A 26,334-nucleotide genomic window follows, 5' to 3' on the forward strand; every position below is an offset into this window, starting at 1 on the left:
TTTGTTCACTTCACCAATAAACTGTACTGCCTCTAAGATCATCTACTTGAAAGATGAGAAACTTAGCATAGCCAAATTTTAGAAATTAATTTTAGTTTTCTAATCCTGTTATTATTTGGATAAAAATTGCTAAAAGACAGTATTTTAAAAATATAATTTACAGATTTTATCATTCACAGTATTGTAACTACTACTGTATACCAAAATTTTTCTCTATTCCTATAATGTCATTAAAATTCCATACTGCCTGTATTACACCCAAGGATACCTAAAAAATATTTATAAAATTAGATGACAAAAGCTTTAAATTATTCCACTTCAATTTTTAAAAATATATTAAAATGTTTACAAAAATCACTATAAATTTAAAATAATTCATCTTAAAAATAGAAGCAAAAAAAGTAGGATTAAGTGCATAATTGTATTTTAAGACAGATGAGAAAGTATTACACCATTCAGTGTAATGATAAAGTTATATTAAGTTTAAAAAAATCTTGGGTTTCCTAAAATCTAAAATCTTGGGTTTCCAGTTATAGAGGGATGCTTAGTAAATACTTAGAGGAAGAAATATCAGGCAGTAATACTATACATTTCTAAATGTAAGACTGACTACTAAGTAAAAACTCAGTGCAGGCTTCACTCACTCAAATTAAGAATGAGAAAAAAATACATCAATCACAATAGCATTTGGGGGGTTAAATTCAGTAACACCCTCTTAAATCTTATTTTGCCACCTGTTCTCAGCATTTTTGTCAGGTTGAAAAAAAGTTTTGATGTTCAGATTTGACATAGTTTTCCTAATTTCTCTATGTAAGTATAGCTAAGAGTGATGAAGTTTTCCTTATTTAAATATTACTTTTTTGCATTAAAAATGTGCCTTTCAAAAATATACTACACATATTTAGTTTTATTTAAAAATAGAGAGGATACATATTCATATTAAATGGGAGATACTAGCTTGGCTTTCTTATTATTTGCTTGAATTTGGAGAAATTATGACATAGTTAACTAACAATCTTCTAGGCAAGCAAACTGCTTGTTTTCCTTACCCCAAATTTTTGGTGCTATTTTTTTTTCCCCTTGTGTGGTTTCTTTCTGATGTGCTCCTCAGCTTAATTCCAGTGCTATCAATCTGACCCAGGCAAATTTCACAGGGCGTCCTTTCTCCAGTCTCTCCTGGTCATAATCCATTTTACAGCTGCTGGCAGAATTTCTAATTCTACCTTGCTTATGAACCTAGATAAATTCAGACTCTTCAGTCTAATATACTCAAATGCTACACTCAACAAATTCTTCTACCACACCCTGCCCTCATCAGTTGTTACTTACCGCTACACTTCCACACCTGACTGCTCCATCATCCACTAAGTCAATTTCTTAAACGTTCTTGTGATGAAACAAATCTAAGGCACCGAATCACCGGGCCTCCACGTGGGTCACTTTTGTGTTTTTCCTTATCAAGCACGCAACCAGTTTTTGCTCAATTACTTTTTGCTTATTTTCATATATTCTCGTCATTACACATTTATATATTTGCCTCTGTCCCCATTAGTTTAAAAGTTCTATGAGATGAGGGTTCTCATCTTCTACTGAAATTTTATTTCAAGAAACCTTCAGTGACTGGGCCTTAGCAGTGTCCGTTACTCTATCCATTCAGTGACCTGTCTTCAAAGTCTCAAGAAACCTAGGTCCACACTGAATCAGGTAAAAAGTAAATTTGGAGCACATCTGAGTATACTCTCTACAAGTGATTCAAGGCCTATAACTCTCTTCCTCCCTTGGTATGTTGTCATCTATCTGTATCCATATTGCATAAGCTTTCATCTTCTAATTGTTAGAAATGCATTAAAAATAGTGGAAGGGAATATAATAAATGTTAATAGCAGTTACCTCTGGAAGATTACAAAATGGGAGTTGAGAGGGTCAGGGTCGGGATTGGTGATGGTAGAGAAAATGATAATATGGACTTTTCCATGGTCCTGCTTCTTTATAATCTTCAGTATTTTCTAAGTATTCCATAATAAACTTGCATTTCTCATATAAAAATTTGTACTAAAAAAGATACACAAGCCAACTTGACATAGAAAACATGACAACCAATTTGACATGGATGAAGTTTTAAAACTGAGTGCAAGGCTTATGATTCCAGTATTTTAAAACTTTTTGAATGGCAAGTCCTCTATTGAAAGTAGATGGCTTTCAATGATACAGAATCTTGAATCGACAAACTAAGATAAATGCCGCCATAATTACTTCCCCCGAAGAAATACTTAACCCCCTGCAAAATCCCTAGCTGTCACCATCCTGTCCTATAGTTTTAAATATTATCCATATAGCAACTCCCCGTATTTTACTTTTTTCCCTTAACTCTACATTCATACATCTGTCTACCCAATGTCTGTCTCCATTGAGATAATAGGAATCTCAAATCTCAACATATCCAAGGCAAGATTTGATTTCAACCCTCCAATTTGCTCTTCCACTGTTGTTCTGAAATCTCAGCATCACCATCCTTTGCTCAAAATTGGACTCATCTTTGATTTCTTCTTTCTTCTTCACATCTAACCCATCACCAAATCCTGTCAGGTTTTTCCACCAAAAAACGCCTCCCTATGACTACCACTCCAGTCCAGGTTGTCACCATCTTGCACTTAGGAAACCGTAACAGTCACCTTAATTTTGCCCCACTATAGCTTGTTCTCCATCTATTAAAGGGATATAAAGCAGACCATGTCACTCCCTTGCTTACCATCAGACTCAGAATAAAATTTAGATTCCTTACTTTGGGCCCATAGTCCCAAGTGATCAGGCCCTTGCCAATCTCTACAAACTTATCACCCACCATTCCTCACCACACTCACTGGACTTGTCTTACTGGCATTCTCTCTTTCAGTATAAAAGCTCACTCCTGCTTTGAGATCTTTAGTTTTGTTTCTTTCATTAAAATACTCTTTTCTTTGATCTTGGTGATCATCTTCTCATCACTCAAGGTCAGTGTTCTCCGGTGACCCTGTAACTTTGTCTTGTAACCCAATATATACCCATCACCTAACATATACCCACCTAATATATACCCATCACCTAATATATACCCAATATATACCCATCACCTAAAATGGTGACTGGCACATGGGTCTTCAATGAATATTTGTTGAATGAATGGCTGAGTCTATATTCAATCACGCTTCCTGGGCATGGAAACAGTTGTTCCAACTGATCCCTACTTTGAAAGGACAATCCCTCCATGCCCCACCCTCCAAAACAACAACCAACCACCTCCCACAGAAATCCCACCCCAAATCTCCTTAGAAATATACCACATTATAAAAGACTGTGTTCTCTATTGGCTGTTGCAAAAATATGAAACAAAACCTGAGCCTCATAGATATGTAGTTTTTATGCACCAAGCAGCACTGCCCCCTTTGGAAACGTTTCTCACCTTTAGTGTGCATGTTTACCTAATTTCATCTAGGTAAAACTGTTATGTGTTGCGGTACAGAATAAATGAAGGAACTGGTGTGATCTGTGGTGGTAACACACTCCCAGAGATAGATATAGGCTCTGCATCTTTCCTAGGAGAGTTCTGACTCACTCTAGACTCTTTGCCTCTACCAAAAAGGAACTTTAGAACTTTCTTTGCTACAAAAATAAGGGATCTAACATCAATCTCAATAAAACTTACCAAACTTGTATTTAGTGCCATGGAGCAAAGGAAGCTTAGGATGGAAAATGAATAGCAACCAGGTCAAAATGTCAAATAAAAATGTTCATAAACTTTGAATTTTGTCAAAATGAAGCTTAGAATTCAAGTATCAATTTTTATAGTTCAAGCCACTATAAATCTTATATAAACCTTCTCATGGACCATAGGAACACAGATCAGTTTGTGGAGTATGATTACTTGGGCTCAATTTTTGTCTAAAAAGTATAAATTTAATTATGACTCTTAGTAACTATATTTAAACCAAGCTGTTTCTTCAGAATTTTTTTTACTGTGTTTAGCCAGTAAAGAAAATACTAATGAATGCTTTCTCTTTTTAAGGTGACGGTATTACAAACAAGATTATAGTTGTAAGACTAAACTTCAGGTGCAGATAATCAAGTATGAATGGTACAAGGATAGTATATATATATATATATATATATATATATATATATATATGTATATATAGAATAAGGCCTTTACATGATTTTGAATCAGATGGCAATATTAATGTTGAAATTAATAACAGCATAAATATATATATGTATATATATGCATATGTATATAGGGAGTGTGAATGAATGAATAAGTGAACGTAAGAATGAGAGTGGATATGAATCAGAGCAATCTTTCCTCGGGTTAAATTATAATTACTTCACTATGAAATGTCTAAACTTCTAAAGAATTTCCTAGTTCTCATTAAAACGCACTTCAAAAAGACCATGAAAACACAAATTTAGTTGACAGGCTACAACGGGATTCAGAAAAAGACACAGTGAATATAGACTTAGGTGCAGTTTCATGCTGGTGATTTTTCTTTTTTAAAATGTAAGCCACTAATTGTTTAAGAAAAAATTTTAAACCAAAAGTTGCATATTAATATTACACACAAACCGAAACATAAGTGACTTTTAGCACAGTAACATACATGCTTACATAAACTCAAATATTTACACATTTAAAACAATTTCCATTTAACATATGAAATTTCTGAAATACATAAAAGCATTAATACTTTCTATAAAACTACAATTAAAACATCAATTTGCTACAAGCATACAAAACATCAAGTGCTTTCTTGGAGTTTCAAGTTACCTCTTTAAAATAAGATCTTGCTTGCATATATAGTCTTTCTCCAATAATCAGTATGAACTTTTTTTCCCCAAGAGGTTTATTTTCCAGGTACATTATAAGCTCAAGAAAACGGACCCAACAATTATGCACTGTAATTATGTCATAACAACTTAATTGCACATAATGCTTTAAAGTAGGTTTGGATGAAGTTCTCAAACACTTTGGTATATGTTCTTCAGGGACTTCTATTAGAAACAACAGGAATTGTAAGTCCCTTCAATCCCCATTTTGCTTTAAAATGGACAAGTCTTTGGTTAAAGTTCTACATTTTGGGCATTTGTTGTTAATTAAAATGGTCCCCAAACCAATAAATGGTGCTGATGTATTATTAGTTTACAAGACTTCGTTTAACTTGTTTCTGATGCAGTGGGAGGCTATAGATATTCATTTATTATAACATGTCATCGATAGTTTCAATCTTTCACTTATAAGCAGAGAAATCAATAGGTTTAGCCAGTATTTCTCTGTTCATTTTCTGTTATAATCTAAACTATACAGTAATTTGCAGTAACTATAGATACTGTTCCACAGTATATGTGATTATGATTGGAAAGATGTATAGAATTAAATTTAGAGTTAGCTTAGTTGGAATAAGTCAATATTAGACTGTTCAGTAATTCTGCATTAACTATAGTAGGTTGTCAGGTAATGCTTATTTAAAAACCCCAAACCATTCCATTTACAAGAGAAATTGTTGCAAATGTATAAAACAGCAGATATACAAGGAGAACACCAAACGTACTTTATTAGCACAAAAAAGCAGCCGTAACAAGGCACAGCAAGCAGAAACATACATTAGCAGTCAAAGGGTTAGTGTTGCATACAAATATAGCTTTTCTTTTTTGTGGCCTTGGTGATAGCCATTGGGATGTAAAAGAACTTTCTGTAGCAGCAGGTAAGGAAACTAAGGAGCACTCACCAGTGGTACAGAGCACGTTAACAAAAAGACAGAAGAATGGATTCGACTACTTTAGTGCAAAATGTCCAGGACGGAACTGTAAATTCAGTCCAATACTAAGAAGCAAACACTAGAACTTGGTATTACTTCCAAAATAGCTCACTCAAGTAGTATTGCATACTATTCTAAGTGACAAAAAGGTGCTAAGTAAAGTTATTTACAGATACAATGGTTGTACAGTACCTTTTAAATCAGCAATTTAGGTTTAAGATTTTTCCATTAAAAATTAAGTGCACTGAAATTCTATAACTTGTACTTAAGCAATTCAGCTATGAGAGTTTACAACAAAGAGATAAATACTGCCATCTAAATTATGAATTACAGTTTAACAATAATCTCAACAATCAGCAACCACTGTAGTATTATCTGACTTGTTTGGGTATCTTTTAGTCTCATTTTCTTCATGGTTCACAAACTCATCACGGGCATAGAAAAAGATCCAACTTTAATGAATCAGCGATTTGACTGCACATGTCACCTTAAAAAAATCACACGCAGGCCTGCTTTGCAGCAGCTATTCCCAATGTGTTATGTTAAAGCACTCATTAAAAAATGAATACTTAAGGCCTTAAATAAAATTCTAAATAAAATTCTACTACCAACTTTTCATAAGTCTGAAATTTTAAGAACTACTACTTAGAAAACTGGTTTACTTAACAGTACCTTTTGCAGAAGAGAAAAGGAGACTGACTATAAACTATATCAACACTTAAGTGAACTGCACTGCACTATGCCCTTGTGGCCAGAAAATTGCATTTTTTTCTAAAAGGAAGGCAGTCTTTATTTTTTGGACTTCCAAAGCTTGATTTATAGTAACTACAAACATCACTACTTTTGGAAGGTTATAGAAAAATTCTTAGAAAAAATAATAATTTCAAACATTAGTCACACTGTTGAAATACTCATCCAATATTAATAATTTGTTCTTCAGTAAGAAATAGAATTCTTCATAGCAAATGCCCCAGAGTTGCTTCACTCAGTTAACTACAGCCATTAAAAACCAAACTGTCAGCTAAATCGGCAGAATGTTTTTGTAGCCTTACCGAACACCTGTAGCTGTATCCTCTGTTGTCTCAATAGGCACCACGTTTATCTGAGTAAGTAACAGCAGATTGCACCTGACAAATACTAACACTAAGCTTACATACTGTACTGAAAAAAACCTAACACTGATATGTGTGCTTGCTAGAGGTGTACTGCCCGATGCACATAAAAGCAGATCTAGTTAATGCCCTTTGGGGACAGGAGGGTTTACTTTGCCTTGACTGGTTCTCGTTCTAGCCAGCGAACTCTAACTTTTTGTTTATAATGATACTCTTTTAAAAAATCCTGTAACATTGACGGTAAAGGGAGCCCATCAATTCCATCATACGTAGTGCATCTGCAGATGACTGCACGGCAGATGTACTGCAGGCTAAAAGGGAAAGTCCTATTTAGTGATATCGTAAGCAATGGTTCAAAAAACATGCAAGAACTGGGGTCTTTGTAATGTTCCAAAAGTCCTGTTACAGTGGAGGAGTGAAACACACACGGGTCGTGAGCATCAAAACTAAAGTTGTGATTCCACTGTTCAATTCGGGCATGCAGGGATCTGTTGTAGCGACGGAAGCTCACAGAGAAGAGGTAGTCCTCCTGTGCAGAGTCCCTGAGCAAAAATGTACCTTCAGGTTTCCCTTCCAGAAGGGCTTCTGCTTCGTAACGGTCCATCACTCCCCAGTAACAGGGATTACCTGTGATCTGAAGCAAATCCGGCACGAGGCAGTGTATGTAATCAATCTGTGTATGGACTTTCCAAGCTCCCTGTCTGCTAACGTGGGCATGGCTGTCTCCAGATACCTGACGTTGCTTCTGCCTCCGTGACTGCAAACACAGCGTGGTTGTGTCCTCTTCAGAGTCACAATTAGCTTGTGGAATTGCAGAATTGTCCCCATTTATTTCAGTCATTCCAGGAGCTAACTTTGGTCCCAGTTTATATAACGGGTTAACCTGTGCAGTGGCTTCAAACGTATGTATTTGTGCGTTGGGAGGGGGGTCAACCCCTTCTTCAATACTAAGCCGCCTTCTCTCTCGAAGCCTATCTTCTTCATCTTCTGTAGAAACCAAGGATGGATCAAATGTATCAAAAAATGTAGAATGTGGGCTCACAGGGGCTGTATGCTGTTTAATCAAATGCCATTTTTGGGCCAAATCCGAGCCAGCAGGAAAAGGGCATTTCTCAAGCATTAACTCAGAAAGGTGTATTTTTCTTTTATTAGAAAAGAGGGGCTTTGACTGCTTGTTGTAAGTTCTCATGGGAAAACACAAGCCCACAGTATCCTGCAACCTCTGTCTCAGAGAGCGACTTCCTACGGCTCTGCTGGAAACGCTGTCCATGTCGTGCACAGAGCTTACACCATATCGCCTCTCTCTCCTTTGAAGTCCACTTCGAGTTCTACCAAACTTTTTATCGGTATCTAGTGAACTCTGTGTCTTTGTAGAACAGGAATGTTTCTTCTTCCCACCCCAAGGAGCATGTCGAGAGTAGGAATCTCTTCTTGCAAGTCTTGTTCCTGGGGTGACACATGAGTCATTATCCTTTTCAATGCTTATTTCAACAATCTGAGGAATTTCAGTGGCACAGTTTCGGTTTCTCCTTGAAGAATTCTTTGAAGGGCTTAACCCCAGTTGTAAGGCAACATTTTCTCTTAAGGGACTGCTTTGTTGCTGAGGAGCTGAGTCTCCTATACTGATGTTTTTGTCTTTGACAGACAAACATCTGTTGGAGTTCATATCCACATTTTCACTACGGCTTCCTCCCTCATGACTGAAGAGATTCTGACACCTGTATTTGAAGTTATTCCACATTTTCCCCACTTTATCCATTGATTATAAGACCTAAAGACAAAAACAGGAAAAGGAGAAAATAAGTTAATCAAAGTTGTGTGTGAAAACAGAAAAGGCAGTAAGTACCCACCCCCCTTCTTCTGATTGGAAATTTCAGGGGTTCTGGTCAGAAATTCAGCTTACATTGCCCTGCTAAGGTGATGAGGCTCTTACAGTGTCTGGCAGCTGTAAGGCCAGCAGGCCCTTCTGTGGCACTATCATTCAAGCTAGTCCTCGCTATCCACGTCCTTTCAGATAGAATACTCAGAACTTGGGGGAAAGGAAACAAACCCTTAAACTCTGGTTGTTTTTTTCCTATGCATCGACCTAATTTCATTATGACATTGATTTCTGTCTCCTTTCTTTGAATAATTTAGGTACTGCCTCAAATATTACAAAGGGAAAGTATGTTCTGTATTGTTGAAAGGTATCGGCATTCAACTTCTCAAAAGTGATAATCAGGGCCACATTTCTGTAATGCATTAGTTCAAAAACCTTTAAGTAGTAATCTTACCAATTTCACTTACCAACTAACTGCCGCTCTACTCATCTGGCAGTCTAAGCCTTACAGGTCAATCACCTGTAAAAATTCCATATCTGCCCTCCTCGCCCTATGACATAACAAATTTTATCCATGATTTTGAAGAAGCAGTTTAAGTATAATGGAAAATAGGAGAAAATAAAATAAAATTTAGGTTTAAATGGAAGATGTCTTTAAGCTTCCCAATTCTTAACCCTGGAAGAGCTTGAAAATAACAGTAATAGAAAAAAAGTTATGATACTTTAGTAAATAAAAAACAAAAAATATGCAATTTGGCATCTTTATTCTTACTCCTTTAAAAAAAATCTAGGGCTTCCCTGGTGGCGCATTGGTTGGGAGTCCACCTGCCGATGCAGGGGACACGGGTTTGTGCCCCGGTCCGGGAAGATCCCACATGCCGCGGAGCGCCTGGGCCCGTGAGCCATGGCCGCTGAGCCTGCGCGTCCGGAGCCTGTGCTCCGCAACGGGAGAGGCCACAGCAGTGAGAGGCCCGCGTACTGCAAAAAAAAAAAAAAAAAAAATCTAAAGCAGTTTATGGCACTTTATAAGTGAGTTATTTTAAGACTACAGCATTTATAGGCACACTGTCTCATTCAGTAACCTAAAAGTCAACATTAGATGAAATGGAAAAGCCTAAACTTAAAATTCAACTAGTTTTGTCACAACATGACAGCCAGAAGTTTTTAAAAAGTGTTCTTTTTCTATTACTATGTCACTAGGTACTATTCTGCACAGTTTAAAATCAGTATCGGAAAACTATCTGAGTTGTTTCTTATAGTGGTGAGAGTCATTACAGCTGATCCTTCCATAACTGACTAATCCTCTTTGTCAGAAATACCTGTATTTTTCAAGAAGCTGAGTAGGATCAAGAAAAATAAAGAATAAACTTTCTTAAGATGAGTTACATATCTTCCCTTTAGTTTCTTACATAAAGGGCTCTTGGACTAACAGTGCTCTTGGACTAGTGACAATGCCAACATAGAGAATTTATGTCTATAAAATCATAAATTGTACTTTCAGATTCTTCTTTACTAAAAGCATACTGTTAAGTGGTATATATTCTAATAAAATCTGTTAGATGGAACTGTTAAATCTTATTAAACTCTGTCAGAACATTCTGTCTCTTCCTCCTTGCAAAAAAATTTTTTTGTAAGCCTTTTTTGAGGCTTACACCATTTGAACTTAACATGCCTGTTGTTATCACTTACTGTTTTTTTATATTAAGATTTCACTCATAGCCCTGTTATTTTTAGGACTAATTCCTGCTACATTCCTGTTGACTCCAAAATTTGTAGATCTACTCTTCTGATACCCTGGTCCCTTCTAGCCTGGCTTCCTTCTCATTTCTTTGAGTTGCTTTTTATTTTTACCTAATTCATACATTTGTAGTTCCAAAGGTCAAATACTACTACGAGGCTTATAACAAAAAAGAGCATTGCCTGCAACATCCTCTCCATTCCTGATTCCCACTCCCAGGGAATCAAGGAAAATTACTTTGAATTCTGTTAGCTGTTTCTTGCTGCTATTTTCCTCATTGTTTCTAGATAACATGTTCATATTGCTATTGGTTGATAATATTCTATTGGGTGATGGAAATAACTTACCCCCCAAACTTTGAGGGTATTATTCTACTGTTGGCTAGTGGCTTCAACATGGCTGTTGAAAAGTCTAATATCACACCAATTCCCAGTCTTCTGTATGTGACCTGTTTTTATTTCGTGAAAAATTGTACCTCTTCTTTTTCTCCTTAGTGTGGGGCCTTTTCTACACTCGTTGTGCCAGGCCCTTTCAGTGTCTTTTTATTCCCCCACCTTCCCTCCCTCCCTCCTGACAAATCCTTTTCATTAGACACTCGACCACTTAGATTCATTCATCTTTTGATTATCATATATCTTCAGGATTGCATTTCTTTTCATTTTCTATTGGTAGATTTCTTTGGTATTACTTTCTAACAGTTCTCTTGCAGTTACAATTCTTCCTATCACAGTTTTAATTTCCAAGACCATTTTCTTGTTCTCTGAATTTTTTTAAAATAATAGATTTATTTATTTATTTACTTTTGGCTGCGTTGGGTCTTTGTTTCTGCGTGCAGGCTTTCTCTAGTTGTGGCGAGCGGGGGTTACTCTTCATTGCGGTGCGCGGGCTTCTCATTGTGGTGGCTTCTCTTGTTGCGGAGCACGGGCTCTAGGCATGCGGGCTTCAGTAGTTGTGGTGCGCAGGCTCAGCAGTTGTGGCTCACGGGCTCTAGAGCACAGGCTCAGTAGTTGTGGCGCATGGGCTTAGTTGCTCCGCAGCATGTGGGATCTTCCCGGACCAGGGCTCGAACTCGTGTCCCCTGCATTGGCAGGCAGATTCTTCACCACTGCGCCACCAGGGAAGTCCTGAATGTTCTTTTTAATAGCATCCTATTCTAGCTTCTTGGATATAATATCTCATTTCTCTACAGATACAAAGTGTAAAATGTTTTTTTAACATTTTAAATATTTTTATCTCTTTCTTCTTAGTACCTTATTTTTTTCTCCTTAAATCTTTAGGTCTCTGTTTTTTACTTCAGAGGCTTTCCGCAAGTGTCTGATGATGCATCACCACTGACATGCTGATCAGAAGCTCTGTCCACTTGGGGAGGTGGGGGTGAGTGGGCGGTGCTTGTCAACTGGCTTTATTACAAGGTGATGAGACAATGAGTTGGTTTTTTATTAGGGAATCCTCAGAAGTTAGCATCTCTAAACCTTGTCTCCTGGCTGCTCATCCCAGAGAGAAATGCTCCAATCTCCTGTCTGGGGCATAGACACCTGACTGCCACGCTCTGAGAACAGGGAAAAGGGAATGGTGAGGTCTTAACCTCAACATTCAGACTTCCGCTTAGTCCCTGTTTTTCAAAAGTTGTCCTTATTTTCACAAGATATCCCTTCAGTTACAAATAACTTCTTAGATTAAATTTCTCCCAGCTCTAACCTCTTGTTTTATCCAAGGTAAAGGAACAATCGTTTCCAGGCTGCTCAGGGTGAAGGAGGACACATGGGAGACTGATACACAGACTTCCCACCGTTCCTGTTTTCAGCTCCATACTCCACCCTTACCTTCTGAGGTAACTAGTTCCTTGAATTTCTGAGCCAGCAGCATAAACTGGGTTGCTTCTTTTTTTTTTTTTTTTTGCGGTACGCGGGCCTCTCACTGCCGTGGCCCCTCCGTTGCGGAGCACAGGCTCCGGACGCACAGGCTCAGCGGCCATGGCTCACGGGCCCAGCCGCTCCGCGGCATGTAGGATCTTCCCAGACCGGGACACGAACCCGTGTCCCCTGCATCGGCAGGCGGACTCTCAACCACTGCGCCACCAGGGAAGCCCTGAGTTGCTTCTTTTTAACATCAGGTTTTTAGATCACCTTTCTCAGTTCTGCTAATTTCTACAAACCTGCTTCTATCAAAAACTTGTTGACCAATCAGGCCTACTTCTGTCTCCTCTCATTTGCTTTCTACTTGTGATTTATGCCTTCTATTTTTTTTATTCCTTTCATTTCAGTGGGGTTCTAGGAGGGCGTAAAGATAAAATGCCAAAGTTCAATCTGACATATTTAACTGGAAAGTCCCCCTTTCGCTGTTAAAGAGAGTGAATGGTCCTGCACAGAAAATCCCCCACCCAGATTAATGATTTCTTCCAAACAGAGAAAGAGCAAATTTTTCTGGGATGAGGGAATCCATACAATAATAATGCTGGCTGTAAAATATAATCACCTGGATGTAACTGGAAAAATATACAGCTTTTTAAACTGTACACAGGCCCCCTCCCAAGAAATTCTGATTCAGCTGGCCTGGAGCTGGGCCTGGACACTGCTATTTTTTATAAGCTCTCTGAGTGATTCTAGAGCAGTGTAAAAAAGCCACTGGCCTAGGGTAGCCTGGTCAGAGGCTCCAATGGTAGCTGTGAAAGAGACAAGTAAAAGGACACTGCTCTGTAGTGGTTGGTGGCATGTGAATAGTACTAAATAAACTACCTACCACAATCTTATCACTGTTTCCTTTTTTTATTTTTGCCATGTATCCAAGAGGCCTGCAGAATCTTAGGAGGAACTGTCTAGAACAGTGCCTCTTAAATTATATGTAGTGAAGAGCCAGTTTCTTTTTAACTTCACAGACTGATTCTTTTGTAAGATATAATAATAAATTGCTTAAAAAATGAAGTGTAGGGGCTTCCCTGGTGGCGCAGTGGTTGAGAGTCCGCCTGCTGATGCAGGGGACACGGGTTCGTGCCCCGGTCCAGGAAGATCCCACATGCCGCGGAGCGGCAGGGCCCGCGTGCCATGGCCGCTGAGCCTGTGCGTCTGGAGCCTGTGCTCCACAACGGGAGAGGCCACAACAGTGAGAGGCCCGCGTACCGCAAAAAAAAAAAAAAAAAAAAGAAATGTAAAAAAGATATATGAAATACAAGTGCCAAGTTTCTTATTAGATTGAACAGATATAAAGTAACGGTTAAATTGCTATAAAATATTTTAAATTCTTGCTTTAATTTCTATACTTAACCTGTCATAAACTGGTAACAAACTGTAGGCCGGCACCAGTTCATGGTCCATACTTTAAATAGCTCTGGTCTAGAGCTGTGCTGTCTGATATATGTGGTTACTGAGTCCTTGAAATGTGGCTAGTGCCACATATTGAAATAACAATAGTTTGCATACATCTGGTAAAATATAGAATTAAAATTAATTTCATCTGCTTTTAACTTTTTAAATGTGGCCACTAGAAAATTTTAAATTACATATATGGTTCACATTATATTTCTATTGGACAGTACTGATCTAGAGAAGGGGCCAGCAGGCTATAGACCGAGAAGCAAATCTGGCCTGTGGCCTATTTCTGTATAGACTCAGCGAAGAATGGTTTTTACATTTTTAAAAGGGATTAAAAAAACAAAAACAAAAAACCCACAAAGAACATTCGACAGAGACCACATGTAGCCTACAAAGCCTAAAGTATTTTCTATCTGGCTCTTTACAGAAAAAGTTTGTTGACCTTGGTCTAGTGTATGTAAGATTATAAACCACACCACTGCAGAAACTAAAAGAGCAATATTCAAAAAGTACAGAAATCTCTCTTCTCCGTGTTTATAAGATAAATTCTGTAGCTATCTAAAGATATTTCTTTGACAAGCAAATTATACCTAAAAAAAGTCCATTTTAGAAAGCGACCAAACTTAAAACCACTTTTTCCATATACAGTTCTTTGTAAGCTGTATAAACAAGTGGGACATGCAGAAAACATTTGTACTTGCCAGGTGACAGTAGGCAGTTTCTAACACTAAGCCTTTGGTTCAGTTTCACAGACAGAGCATGAAATTTAGTGGTTTCTCTATTCCTAACGTGGAGACTGCTGCTAGATTGCATCGTGACAAAATACCCTAATTTAAAGAAAGACTATTATGCTTCCACACCCCTTTGGGGACAGAAAGTAGATTTTTCCTAAGATGGGGAATGCTATGTGGGCAGCTGTAATACTGGGAAGAAAATCACTGATAGTGATTCACAGAAGAGTCCATGTAAGAATCAGGAAGGCATTTCAACTATCTTATTAATATTTACAATGTCAGTCTGAGGTTCTTTTATTTGTTTTCTTGTTAAATTTTTGGGAATGTGTTTGGCTGAAACCCTTTGAGAACTAAATTAAAACTCTATTACTTTATGGTTTTATATAAAGTTACACAGGGTTATAAAAAAGTGTTAAATTTCAATTGTATTGATTCTAGATTGAAAGTTCATCATCTTTCACATTTCTATACCTGCAGAGTTATGCTTAAAACTATCCAAAGCAAATTTCTAAAAAGTCATTCCTTCCTTGAAGGACAATCATAACTTAAAATTGGTTTTATAATAATGTAGTAAGTAAAACAGCTTTTGCTGAAAAATGATACTTAACAGGATAAGCTATAAATCAGAATTATGAAATATCAGAGGTCAAATTCTATTACTACAAAAATTTACGTATATTAAAAAAGTAAAGACCATACATAGTCAATGGCCCTCTTAATACCAAGTAGTATCTATTACAAAATTTCCACAAAACAAAATAATTGAAATAGTTCCCAGTTCATTTCAATGGGACTTGATCCACACTTTATTAGAAATAAATTAAATTCAACAAGTTTTAAGACTACATGGCATGCCACAGTGAGTAAAGAGGAAGAATGTGACCCAACTAAAATCCCTCCTCTACTGTTTAGTCTACCTAGACTACTTAAGTCATGGTAATACCTTTCCAATAGAAAGCTCTTCAGTTACAGTACAAAAACTGGGACACATGGCTGGTTAAAGTATTTCTTTGCTAAAGTCAGGTACAAGAGGCAGTTCAGGAGATTCCATTTTTGATTGATATTTTGGTGACATTTCAATAATTTTTAGAAAAAATAATACAATGTGAAATATTAAAGACTGACCTAGAAATCCAGGGATGCATGGCTATCATAGCTATACTCCCTTAAAAGAATCTGAGAACCACTGGAGTTTTTTTAGAAAATTATTTTAAAATTATTTACATACTTTACTGTGACATGATCTATATTATCCAACTGGATGCCTGTTTATCTTTTATACTGTTATTTAATATTATATTCAACCATATAAAATTGCTGTTTTGTGGGTAATAAATGGCCACATAATTCAACCTCAGAGTTACAGTATTGCACTATAGATAATATATCAATACAGTAGACCATGTACATGTGCACTCAAAAACCGTGGAGTCTACCGACCTAGTACACTTGGAGACTTCTTCCCATCAGCTAAGTTATACTTTTATTTTGCTTCCAGACCTGTTCATGCCATTTATACTTATTATTGTAATTAGGTGATTTGTTAATTAACTTAACAGAATGCGGGGGAGTAGGGAAGACTGAGTTGAATGACTTTGAAATACTCAGTAGAAGTGAGATACTTATGTTGCTGAATTAGGTACAGGCAAGAAAATAGTTTTAAAAATTGGAAAAAATATTGCAAAATACATAAGGATTCTAAACTCAGAATGTATCAGAAGAGTCTTAAATTCTTGTTCTACTTAAAAAACCCAAACTGGAAATCTGAGAGGATATATTATGGGTGTGGTTTCTGAAAGATAAACAATATGGAACTGGCAGCTAAGGGACCTACTCCCAAAGAAAAGGCCTTTGTCCCTGGATAACAAGACTGACAAATGAACATGCAGTCATGTTCTTAGAGTAAAGATTTTAAGGCACGCATCCCTTTTCATGATTTCTTGCTTTATTAGACTCTGTAGACTACTGTCTCTGACTGAATCGAAGGAGAGGTCTTCCTTAATAATCATTTAATTAATTTTATAGTCGTGCCAGGTGGGAGTAGTACAAAGTCCTAATGATAACAGGGAGTCATGATCTAGATTAAGGGATGGTGAGCAACGAAGACTTCTCTCTGAGGAGGTGGTATTTTAAAATTTTGTCCTAAAGGATGAGTAAGAATGAATTAGGGACAGTGTTCCACAGGTAGAGGCAGCAGCATTTGCAAAGGTCCTGAAGCAGGAATAAGCATGGCATGAACAATGGCTGAAGCTAACATAGACTAGCAAGTGAAGGGAAGAGTGCCAAGATGAAGTGGAAGAGGTAGGCAGGCCTATAATCCACGGTAAGAGCATAAGAAAGGATGTTGATACTGCACAAAGACTACTACAGAGGTCCAGGTAAGAACTCCACGAGGGTGGTGATAGTGGAGATAGAGATAGATTTGAAATGTTTAGAAGATAAACCTGCAGGATTAAAGATTGCCTTGAAATGGGGAATGAGCAGGAGGTGTCAAAAACGAGTTTCCGGCTTGGGCAAATGGGTGGAAAGAGATGCTACTTCAGAGACAGAAAACACAATCGATAGAGCAGTTTTGGCAAGTGAAGGGTTGAAGAAAGAGTTAATAAATTCAATTTAGGAAACACTGCAGTTGAGACTGTCATTGAGACATCCCAGTGAAACCTCATCAGTCTGAGTGTATATTCAAACAATCTATTACTATACAGCAGGGGTGATAAACTACCGTTACTTGCATCTATACATATGAATCTCAAAGATATAATGCTTAGAGAAAGATATGAAATTAAGATATATACACTATGAATCAATTTATCTTTTAAACAGGCAAAGTCCAAAATATGTTGTTGAGATATGTATACATATCTAGTAAGAATATAAAAAGCAGGTAAATGGTTACCTTTGTGGGGAGGGATATAGAATTAGTGAGAGGCACTCAGAAGGCTTCTAAAACACTGTTAATTTCCTATTTGTTTGGCTGGGTAAAGGCTATATGATTTTTACTTATTAAATATTCTTTAGACGTCACTTAAAATTTTACACATTCTTTCCTGTACACGATACATTGCACAATAAAATTTTAAAAATTATACAGCCACATTTTGACCATAATGGGAATTAATAACCAAATATTAAACAAAAAATACCCACTAGGAAAATAAAAGGCTCTCAGGTAAAAGAAGAATTCAGAACTGAAAATTAGACTATTTAGAAAATAGCACATTAATATCTGGGGGATTTTTTTTCTGTATGGCAATTTGGTGGTTTATCAAAATGTTCCATTAAAGGATGAAACTGATATTACAATTTGACAAACCTAGCACGTGCACACTCAAAAGAAAACTACTGGCTTGCTCCATTTTAATTGCAATGTGTGAAACATTACTCTGACCAAAAGAATCCAGAGCAAAGGGTATATTCACAGGCCTATTGTGAATGTTTTGGTGTCTATATTCTATGCCTATCATCTACTATGAAAGTCATAACTCTTTCTGTAGGCTTGTATACCACTCAAAAATGTTCTGATATTATTATAACTAATGGATCTATATGACTAAATTTCACTTCTTTTCTAGAATACTACTTTCAACTATATGGTCAATTAAGAATACGTTTGCTCCAATAAAGATGTTAAAAAATAAAATAAATAAAAACAATAAAATTATCAAAAAAATATGTTTGAAACCACATGCCTAATTTCAAGGGATGAAAAAAGTTTAAGAAGTTGTTATATTTCTTTCTTTATATTAAGGGAAATACAGTAGTACATCTTAAAAAAGAAGAAAAAAGAAAAAGGACATAAAATCAAATTAAGAGTAACAGTGTTATAAAGACTCTGCATTAATACTGTCCCCCCCAAAAAAGACAATTTAAGAGCTATTTCTTTTTCTGATTAAAAAAAAAAAGTATCTAAAATTTGCATCTCTGCTCCTTCAATTTTACTCACACAATTCTAATTTCCAGTGTCATACAGGAGGGCGCGCTGAACCATCAAAATCCCAGATTCTTAAACCCTGTAGTGATTCTGCCTGAACTTTGCTTAGGGGCAACATAATGAAAAGGGCATAGGCAAGAGGCAGTCAGTTGAGGGGGTGTGGTAGGGAGGAGGCTGAATTCCAACTTCACCACTTACGAATGCTGTGAACTTTGATGCAGTCCTTCATATTTCTGAACCTCAGTGTCCCTCTTGATAAAATGAGGATAACAATATCCACCTCATGGGTTGGATGTGAGGATTAGAAACCATATCTATAAAGCCTTTGGCTCCCAGGAGACACTCAAAAGAAAGACAGGAACTTTTAAAATGTTACCAGTACTATCAGCATAAAGCTTTAGCTTCTCTTTCTTTTTATAAATGATTCTCCCTTTAATTTCTTCTAGGACATGCCACAAATGTCAGTATTTTCCTATGTACAACACATGCGGGATTGCAAGTTCTATTATTAATCATTTAAACCTCTATACTATTCCCTAGGAAACATTACAGGGATTTCAGTGTTCCTTAGCAGTTGAAGCTATAGCTCATCTACAACCTGAACTAAGCATAGCCAATCTGTGTAGTACTGGGCAAGGCCCAGGAACATAATCCTTATTCATTTTTTTGCTTCAAAATTCCTTTTTAGTCTTTAATACCACCACAATTTAAATTTGACCATATAGATACTGCACACTAGGGAGGCATAAAATCCTAAGCTATGCTTCCTTTTCTATGGAGAAAGTATCTTATGTAATATACTAACAAACATACTATTCATTGAAATGTTTCTTATCTGGCCAGCGTTACTGGCAGACTGTGGTGGAACACAAAGAACATGTGCTTTCGCTTCAGAGAGCCCTAAAAGCAAATTCAGGCACTCACTAGCTGTGTGAAATCTAAGCCTCAGCCTTTCCATCTAAAAACAGGAACAACTACCCCTCTCTTACAAGGGTTTTTAAGAGGATAACACGACATAAAGGTACGTACAGCTGAGTCTATAACAGGGGCTCAAAAATGGTAGCTTCTGTTATACAACCAATCCACAGGGCAGCAGAAGCTACATGTTGGTGATAGCAGCAAAAAGCAAAACTTTCTACTAAGCATCATAACGGTATGTGATTAGTGCTGTCTCGGCAATGCCTGTAACGTTCCCTAGAGCACAGGGCATCAACCCCACCCCTACCCCACAACACACAGGCACACAAATCTCCTTTACGACCAAAAGGTGAACTAGAAAGAAACGAAGACCAACAAAGCAACTCTCAACTCTCAGTTGAGAAACCTAGTGGATCAAGCTACCACACTGGTTAGCCTTAACCCAGAAAAGAATCTCTGATTTGGGACTGCTTAACAATGAGCTCACTGTGATCCTGCTAATAATTTACAAAGTATACTCAATTACCAATGGTAAGTGAGCAGCTGTAATCTGGACCATTTCCTTCTCTAGGAAGGATAACCATTTTGTAACTCTAGTAGTTTAGTATCACAAGAAATACAAAGACTCTAAGGACTAAAATGATTTTTTTAAAATAGTAACACTTTCCTTCTATTGTTTACCTAAAACCACTTAGAATACAGTTATCATTCCTTTACAAACTAAAGTATACTACTCTCTTCTATGCCAGATTATAGGCCTGAAGAAGCCAAGGTCTTCAAATAATTTGACAGCTTGTAATGAATCGAAGAAAGAAAGAAAAAACATAATCAGGACAACTTCCTTTGTTTTTTAATCTAGATCCTCAAACCGGCCTAAGTAAAAAGAAATTTTAAACATCTTGAAATTAGTCTATGCTTTAGAAAGATATTTGGGAGGAGTACTGGGAGAGGTAAAGAAAAACAGGATACCTTTTAACCATTTAAGAAAACTAATTCCAAGAGAAGCACTCTGACCAAAATTACAGACCAGAAATTCCAAGCAATATACCCCAGTTTTATGTTATGTATTTTATTTTTTAAAAATGAGACAATAAGGGACTTCCCTGGTGGTCCAGTGGTTAAGAATCCGCCTTCCAATGCAGGGGACGCAGGTTCGAGCCCTGGTCCGGGAAGCTCCCACATGCCATGGGGCAACTAAGCGTGCGTGCTCTAAAGTCCACACCACAGCTAGAGTAAAGCCCACACGCCGCAACGAAGATCCCACGTGCCACAACTAAGACCCGACACAGCCAAATAAGTAAGTAAATAAATAAATATTTTTTAAAAAGGCAACTGCCCTTAAAAAAAAAAATAGGACAATCAAAAAGCCTTTAGTTTGTTAACAGAAATGAAATAAAACCTCACCTATCAAAAGTTGAAAAACAGGTAATCTAAAAAGATGATAAAAATATATATTCATTTTAACATTTACTGATACTACATGCAGAAGTGCTTAGCAGTTTGGAAACTGCAAATGAGAAAAGGGCAGTGGGGGCAGAGGCTTTAGAGAGAAGTTAAGTGCTTTGAGCCAGTACACAGACCAGAGCAAGAGACTAAAAAACCTTAGAAAGCATAATAGCCTAGGGTCACAAACTACAGGGATACACAATGTAAGACATTAAAAAAGGAGCAAACATTTAAAAGAAACCATGATGAAGAACTTTAAGCCAATAAATTAAAACGCTTTTTAAAAACGGATGGCTAGATTTTTAGAAAAACATAAAATTTCAAAACTGACTCAAAAACAAATGAAAAAGCAAAGCCCATAACTCTAAAAGATTTTGAATCAGTAATTAAAAATCTCTGCATAAGAAAAGCACCAACCCAGGCAACCCTGACTTCTGTTCCAGGCAAAAGTCAATCTGTCTAACAACTATGATTTCTAATCACTTGTGTCCAGAGCAAGAGGTTAGGGTCAAAAGAGAAGCGAGAGCCATCACAGTAAGGCAAGAAAAAAAAAAAAGCAAAACTGATAGGAAAGGAAGAAACAAATCTACCCATTTTCAGATGACATGATTGTCCACATAGAAAACCCTAAGGAATCTTAAAAAAATTTTTTTAAAAAAAGGAAAAGAAAACCCAGCAGGGTTACAAGATACAAGATCTATATGCCAAAAACAAACATGGAAACTGAAATTAAAATGGATGCAACAAAGAACATGACCTAAAAGGGTAAGGAAACAGGCTGATGGGACATTTCTTTAAAATAATGCCTTTAGCCAAAGCCCTAACTTCTGTATGTTCCAGAAGGATGAGGAGATTCAAACTGCAGGGGGAGAAATATGCTAGATATCCTAGAGTTACCACTGCCTTTATACTTCCCCTAGGCAGTGGTGAACTGGAAAAATGGGGTCTACAGTCCACTCCAGAGCCCTATCAGGTCCTCCCATCCTCTCTATCTCCACTGCCCTTCTCCCAGGTTCAGTCTTCATCATCATTTGCATGTATTACTTGAAACAGCTGCTTAAATAGTGCACCTTCCTCCACTCTCACTCCCCTCTAGAACATCTGCCATAAAATTGATCCCAGAATTTCAAGCAGCTAAGAAAAGTCAAGGGACTCGATGTCTGGCTGCTTCCTCTACATCTTAAGAACTCAGCACAAAAGGAGCAACAAAACAACAGTTATCAGTATTATAATTTAGGAATGTAAAGATATAGCTGAAATCATCTCACCTGGAAAAATAACATAACCAATGGGTTGTTTTTATGTATATAAAGAGTCTTTCTCTAAAAAGGAGAATTCTGAGTGGTCACCCTTCAATCCTTCTGAAGATAAAAACAAAGAAACTCTTAGAAAAAAAATTAATATTTCAAATAGTTAAAAATGTAAATAAACAAGCAAAAGAGAGTTGTGAGGAGTCTTTCATGGGAGATGTTAAAGAGGATAAGCAACCCTCTGTCTCTGGCAAGCCCAGGTAGTCCTTCCTCTACAAGCAACTGAATTAATTAACCTCAACGATCTGTGACTTTTTTAAATATTAGAATTTAAAATATAAGCATAGCATTCCACAAATAGACTCAAGTTATTTCAGGTCTAGCGGTAGCACATCAGATACAACTCTGATTCCTAATCATACTACTGTCTGATCAAAGTATAATCCCCTAATGTCCAACATACTGAGTTATCTAAATAGTCTTGAACTCTCTAGCTAGTCATGTTTCAGTCAGGTGCTGATTTAATGTTCAATATAAACACTGCAAGTTTAGTGTCAGCTGCAAAAAAAAAAGAAAACTAATAAAAGCAATACTGTTCTGTCAACACAAACTTTCCTCTTTCTGTTTTCCCTTAAAAAAAAACCTTCCTACACAGTTTAAGATATATTTACTTCCCTTACACACAGCTTAAAAATGAGGGTTATTTCACAGATAAAGTAAGTTTAAATAGTTTCAAAGATGAATTGAGCAGCTTAAAGTACACTTAATTCTCAATATTCTTTGATAATGAAGGAAGCAGTACCTCATGAAAAACAAAAAATTCTTAGACATTCTGTCAGATCTGAAATGAAGTAAGATTTACTATTAAACTGTTCACATTGTAACTGTTTGAAGTGTAGCAAGCAAAAATTGTATAACTGATGGCAGGTAATTCTGGAAACCCACTTACATGAGATAATTCTCCACCTTCTCAAATAGTAGGCTAATTCTCACAATAAAATGTCAAACTTTCCAGTTAAACACGTCGACCTAATGTGTATGAATCATTCCACAATTGCTATTTCTAAATAGAAATCACAAATATACATGAATCAAAATCTGATTTTTAAAAATCTCAACTATTATGCTGAAAGAGCTAGCTTAAGAAATATCTAACCAGAGATTGTCTAAGCTCTACCCCTTATCAAACTACTTCACCAGAAAGACACATGTGTGGTTTGTATTATTTTGACTGCCTGCAGACATAGTACTCTACCATAATTAGAACTTAATATTATGCCCTTAACTTTTATTGAGTTTATAAAATAAACTGCCTTGTATTATTCTATGTTCTATAAAAGTGGTATCAAGACATCATTCTTCACATAAATACCCATACAAAAAATTCATCTTTGACTTCACTGCCAAGATTTCTCTTTTAAGAAAACTGATATGTTTCCTTTAAGCAGACAGTGTGAAACATGTAACTGATTGTTCCTCCTCCTTTCTGCTATTACTAACAGGAGACCCAAATGGAAGGCCTTAGTTTATAAATTTCTGACAGACTTTGAGATATCCCTCACATGCCCCTGCATAAGTCTAAATCAATTATCATCATACTAAATGTCCAAGTGTAGGTTTATTGTTAATTAATTTTTGTCCTTCTTTTTGGAAGTAGATGGGAGTAAAAATAAAGTTAACAGATTTTCTGAAACTAGAAAACTCTATACATCTGGATCTAAGAGTTTGTAATCTCAAATGTTCCAATATTAGAAGAATGGGTGAGCATTTCAATGAATTGTAAAAACAGACTCAACATAAATAAGTAAATATAAGAAACCATTTAACCTCTCAAAGAAGAGATGGGAAAGTCTATTTAAACAACATGCTAAAGAAAGAGACCAAAACGAAATTATCAAAATACTTAATGACTGAACATTTAAAACTTTTACATGTCAAAAAATGCCATAAACAAAATTAAAGGACAAGTGATGAGTTGGAAAAAATTTTCAACATATGACCAAGTGTTAATACATTTATAAGAAGATAAAACACACCACCTCAAATAGAAAAGAGCAAAGGACATGTACAGAAAAATCACAACACTTGGCCAATAAATATATGAAAAAGGTCATTAGTATTGATCAGACATCTAGATTAAAGTGTGATATAAGATTTTTCCCTTTCACCCATGGACAGATCATCCAAAATGAAAATAAATAAGGAAACACAAGCTTTAAATGATACATTAAACAAGATGGACTTAATTGATATTTATAGGACACTCCATCCAAAAACAACAGAATACACATTTTTCTCAAGTGCTCATGGAACATTCTCCAGGACAGATCATATCTTGGGTCACAAATCAAGCCTTGGTAAATTTAAGAAAATTGAAATTGTATCAAGTATCTTTTCTGACCACAACGCCATGAGACTAGATATCAATTACAGGAAAAGATCTGTAAAAAATACAAACACATGGAGGCTAAACAATACACTACTTAATAATGAAGTGATCACTGAAGAAATCAAAGAGGAAATCAAAAAATACATAGAAACAAATGACAATGGAGACACAACGACCCAAAACTTGTGGGATGCAGCAAAAGCAGTTCTAAGGGGGAAGTTTATAGCAATACAAGCCCACCTTAAGAAGCAGGAAACATCTAGAATAAACAACCTAACCTTGCACCTCAAGCAATTAGAGAAAGAAGAACAAAAAAACCCCAAAGCTAGCAGAAGGAAAGAAATCATAAAAATCAGATCAGAAATAAATGAAACAATAGCAAAGATCAATAAAACTAAAAGCTGGTTCTTTGAGAAGATGAACAAAATTGATAAACCACTAGCCAGACTCATCAAGAAAAAAAGGGAGAAGACTCAAATCAATAGAAGTAGAAATGAAAAAGGGGAGGTAACAACTGACACTGCAAAAATAAAAGAGATCATGAGAGATTACTACAAGCAACTCTATGCCAATAAAATGGACAATCTGGAAGAAATGGACAAATTCTTAGAAATGCACAACCTGCCAAGACTGAATCAGGAAGAAATAGAAAATATGAACAGACCAATCACAAGCACTGAAATTGAAACTGTGATTAAAAATCTTCCAACAAACGAAAGCCCAGGACCAGGTGGCTTCACAGGCGAATTCTATCAAACATTTAGAGAAGAACTAACACCTATCCTTCTCAAACTCTTCCAAAATACAGCAGAGGGAGGAACACTCCCAAACTCCTTCTACGAGGCCACCATCACCTTGATACCAAAACCAGACAAGGATGTCACAAAGAAAGAAAACTACAGGCCAATATCACTGATGAACATAGATGCAAAAATCCTCAACAAAATACTAGCAAACAGAATCTAACAGCACATTAAAAGGATCATACACCATGATCAAGTGGGGTTTATTCCAGGAATGCAAGGATTCTTCAATATACGCAAATCTATCAATGTGATACACCATATTAACAAATTGAAGGAGAAAAACCATATGATCATCTCAATAGATGCAGAGAAAGCTTTTGACAAAATTCAACACCCATTTATGATAAAAACCCTGCAGAAAGTAGGCATAGAGGGAACTTTCCTCAACATAATAAAGGCCATATATGACAAGCCCACAGCAAACATCATCCTCAATGGTGAAAAACTGAAAGCATTTCCACTAAGATCAGGAACAAGACAAGGTTGCCCACTCTCACCACTCTTATTCAACATAGTTTTGGAAGTTTTAGCCACAGCAATCAGAGAAGAAAAGGAAATAAAAGGAATCCAAATCGGAAAAGAAGAGGTAAAGCTGTCACTGTTTGCAGATGACATGATCCTATACATAGAGAATCCTAAAGATGCTACCAGAAAACTACTAGAGCTAATCAATGAATTTGGTAAAGTGGCAGGATACAAAATTAATGCACAGAAATCTCTGGCATTCCTATATACTAAAGATGAAAAATCTGAAAGTGAAATCAAGAAAACACTCCCATTTACCATTGCAACAAAAAGAATAAAATATCTAGGAATAAACCTACCTAAGGAGACAAAAGACCTGTATGCAGAAAATTATAAGACACTGATGAAAGAAATTAAAGATGATACAAATAGATGGAGAGATATACCATGTTCTTGGATTGGAAGAATCAACATTGTGAAAATGACTCTACTACCCAAAGCGATCTATAGATTCAATGCAATCCCTATCAAACTACCACTGGCATTTTTCACAGAACTAGAACAAAAAATTTTGCAATTTGTATGGAAACACAAAAGACCCCGAATAGCCAAAGCAATCTTGAGAACGAAAA

The 26,334-nt window shown here is 36.4% G+C and overlaps 2 protein-coding genes across 2 annotated transcripts in view; both read right to left on the reverse strand.

The window, feature by feature from the left end:
• Positions 1-4,421: 4,421 nt before the first annotated feature.
• Positions 4,422-8,657, reverse strand: SOCS5 (suppressor of cytokine signaling 5). Its single transcript, XM_030857761.2, has one exon. It carries the CDS (start codon positions 8,655-8,657, stop codon positions 7,047-7,049), a length of 1,611 nt encoding a protein of 536 aa, XP_030713621.1. The 3' UTR covers positions 4,422-7,046.
• A 2,855-nt stretch (positions 8,658-11,512) lies between these two features.
• CRIPT (CXXC repeat containing interactor of PDZ3 domain) overlaps positions 11,513-26,334 on the reverse strand; it is a 129,846-nt gene continuing 115,024 nt past the window's right edge. Inside the window, exon 6 of the mRNA XM_060309249.1 lies at positions 11,513-11,533. The gene's annotated coding sequence lies outside the window, so the exon portion shown is untranslated. The remainder of the gene's footprint in view (positions 11,534-26,334) is intronic.

Source organism: Globicephala melas, chromosome 12 (genome assembly GCF_963455315.2).
Source record: "Globicephala melas chromosome 12, mGloMel1.2, whole genome shotgun sequence".
NCBI classification, from domain to species: Eukaryota; Metazoa; Chordata; class Mammalia; order Artiodactyla; family Delphinidae; genus Globicephala; species Globicephala melas.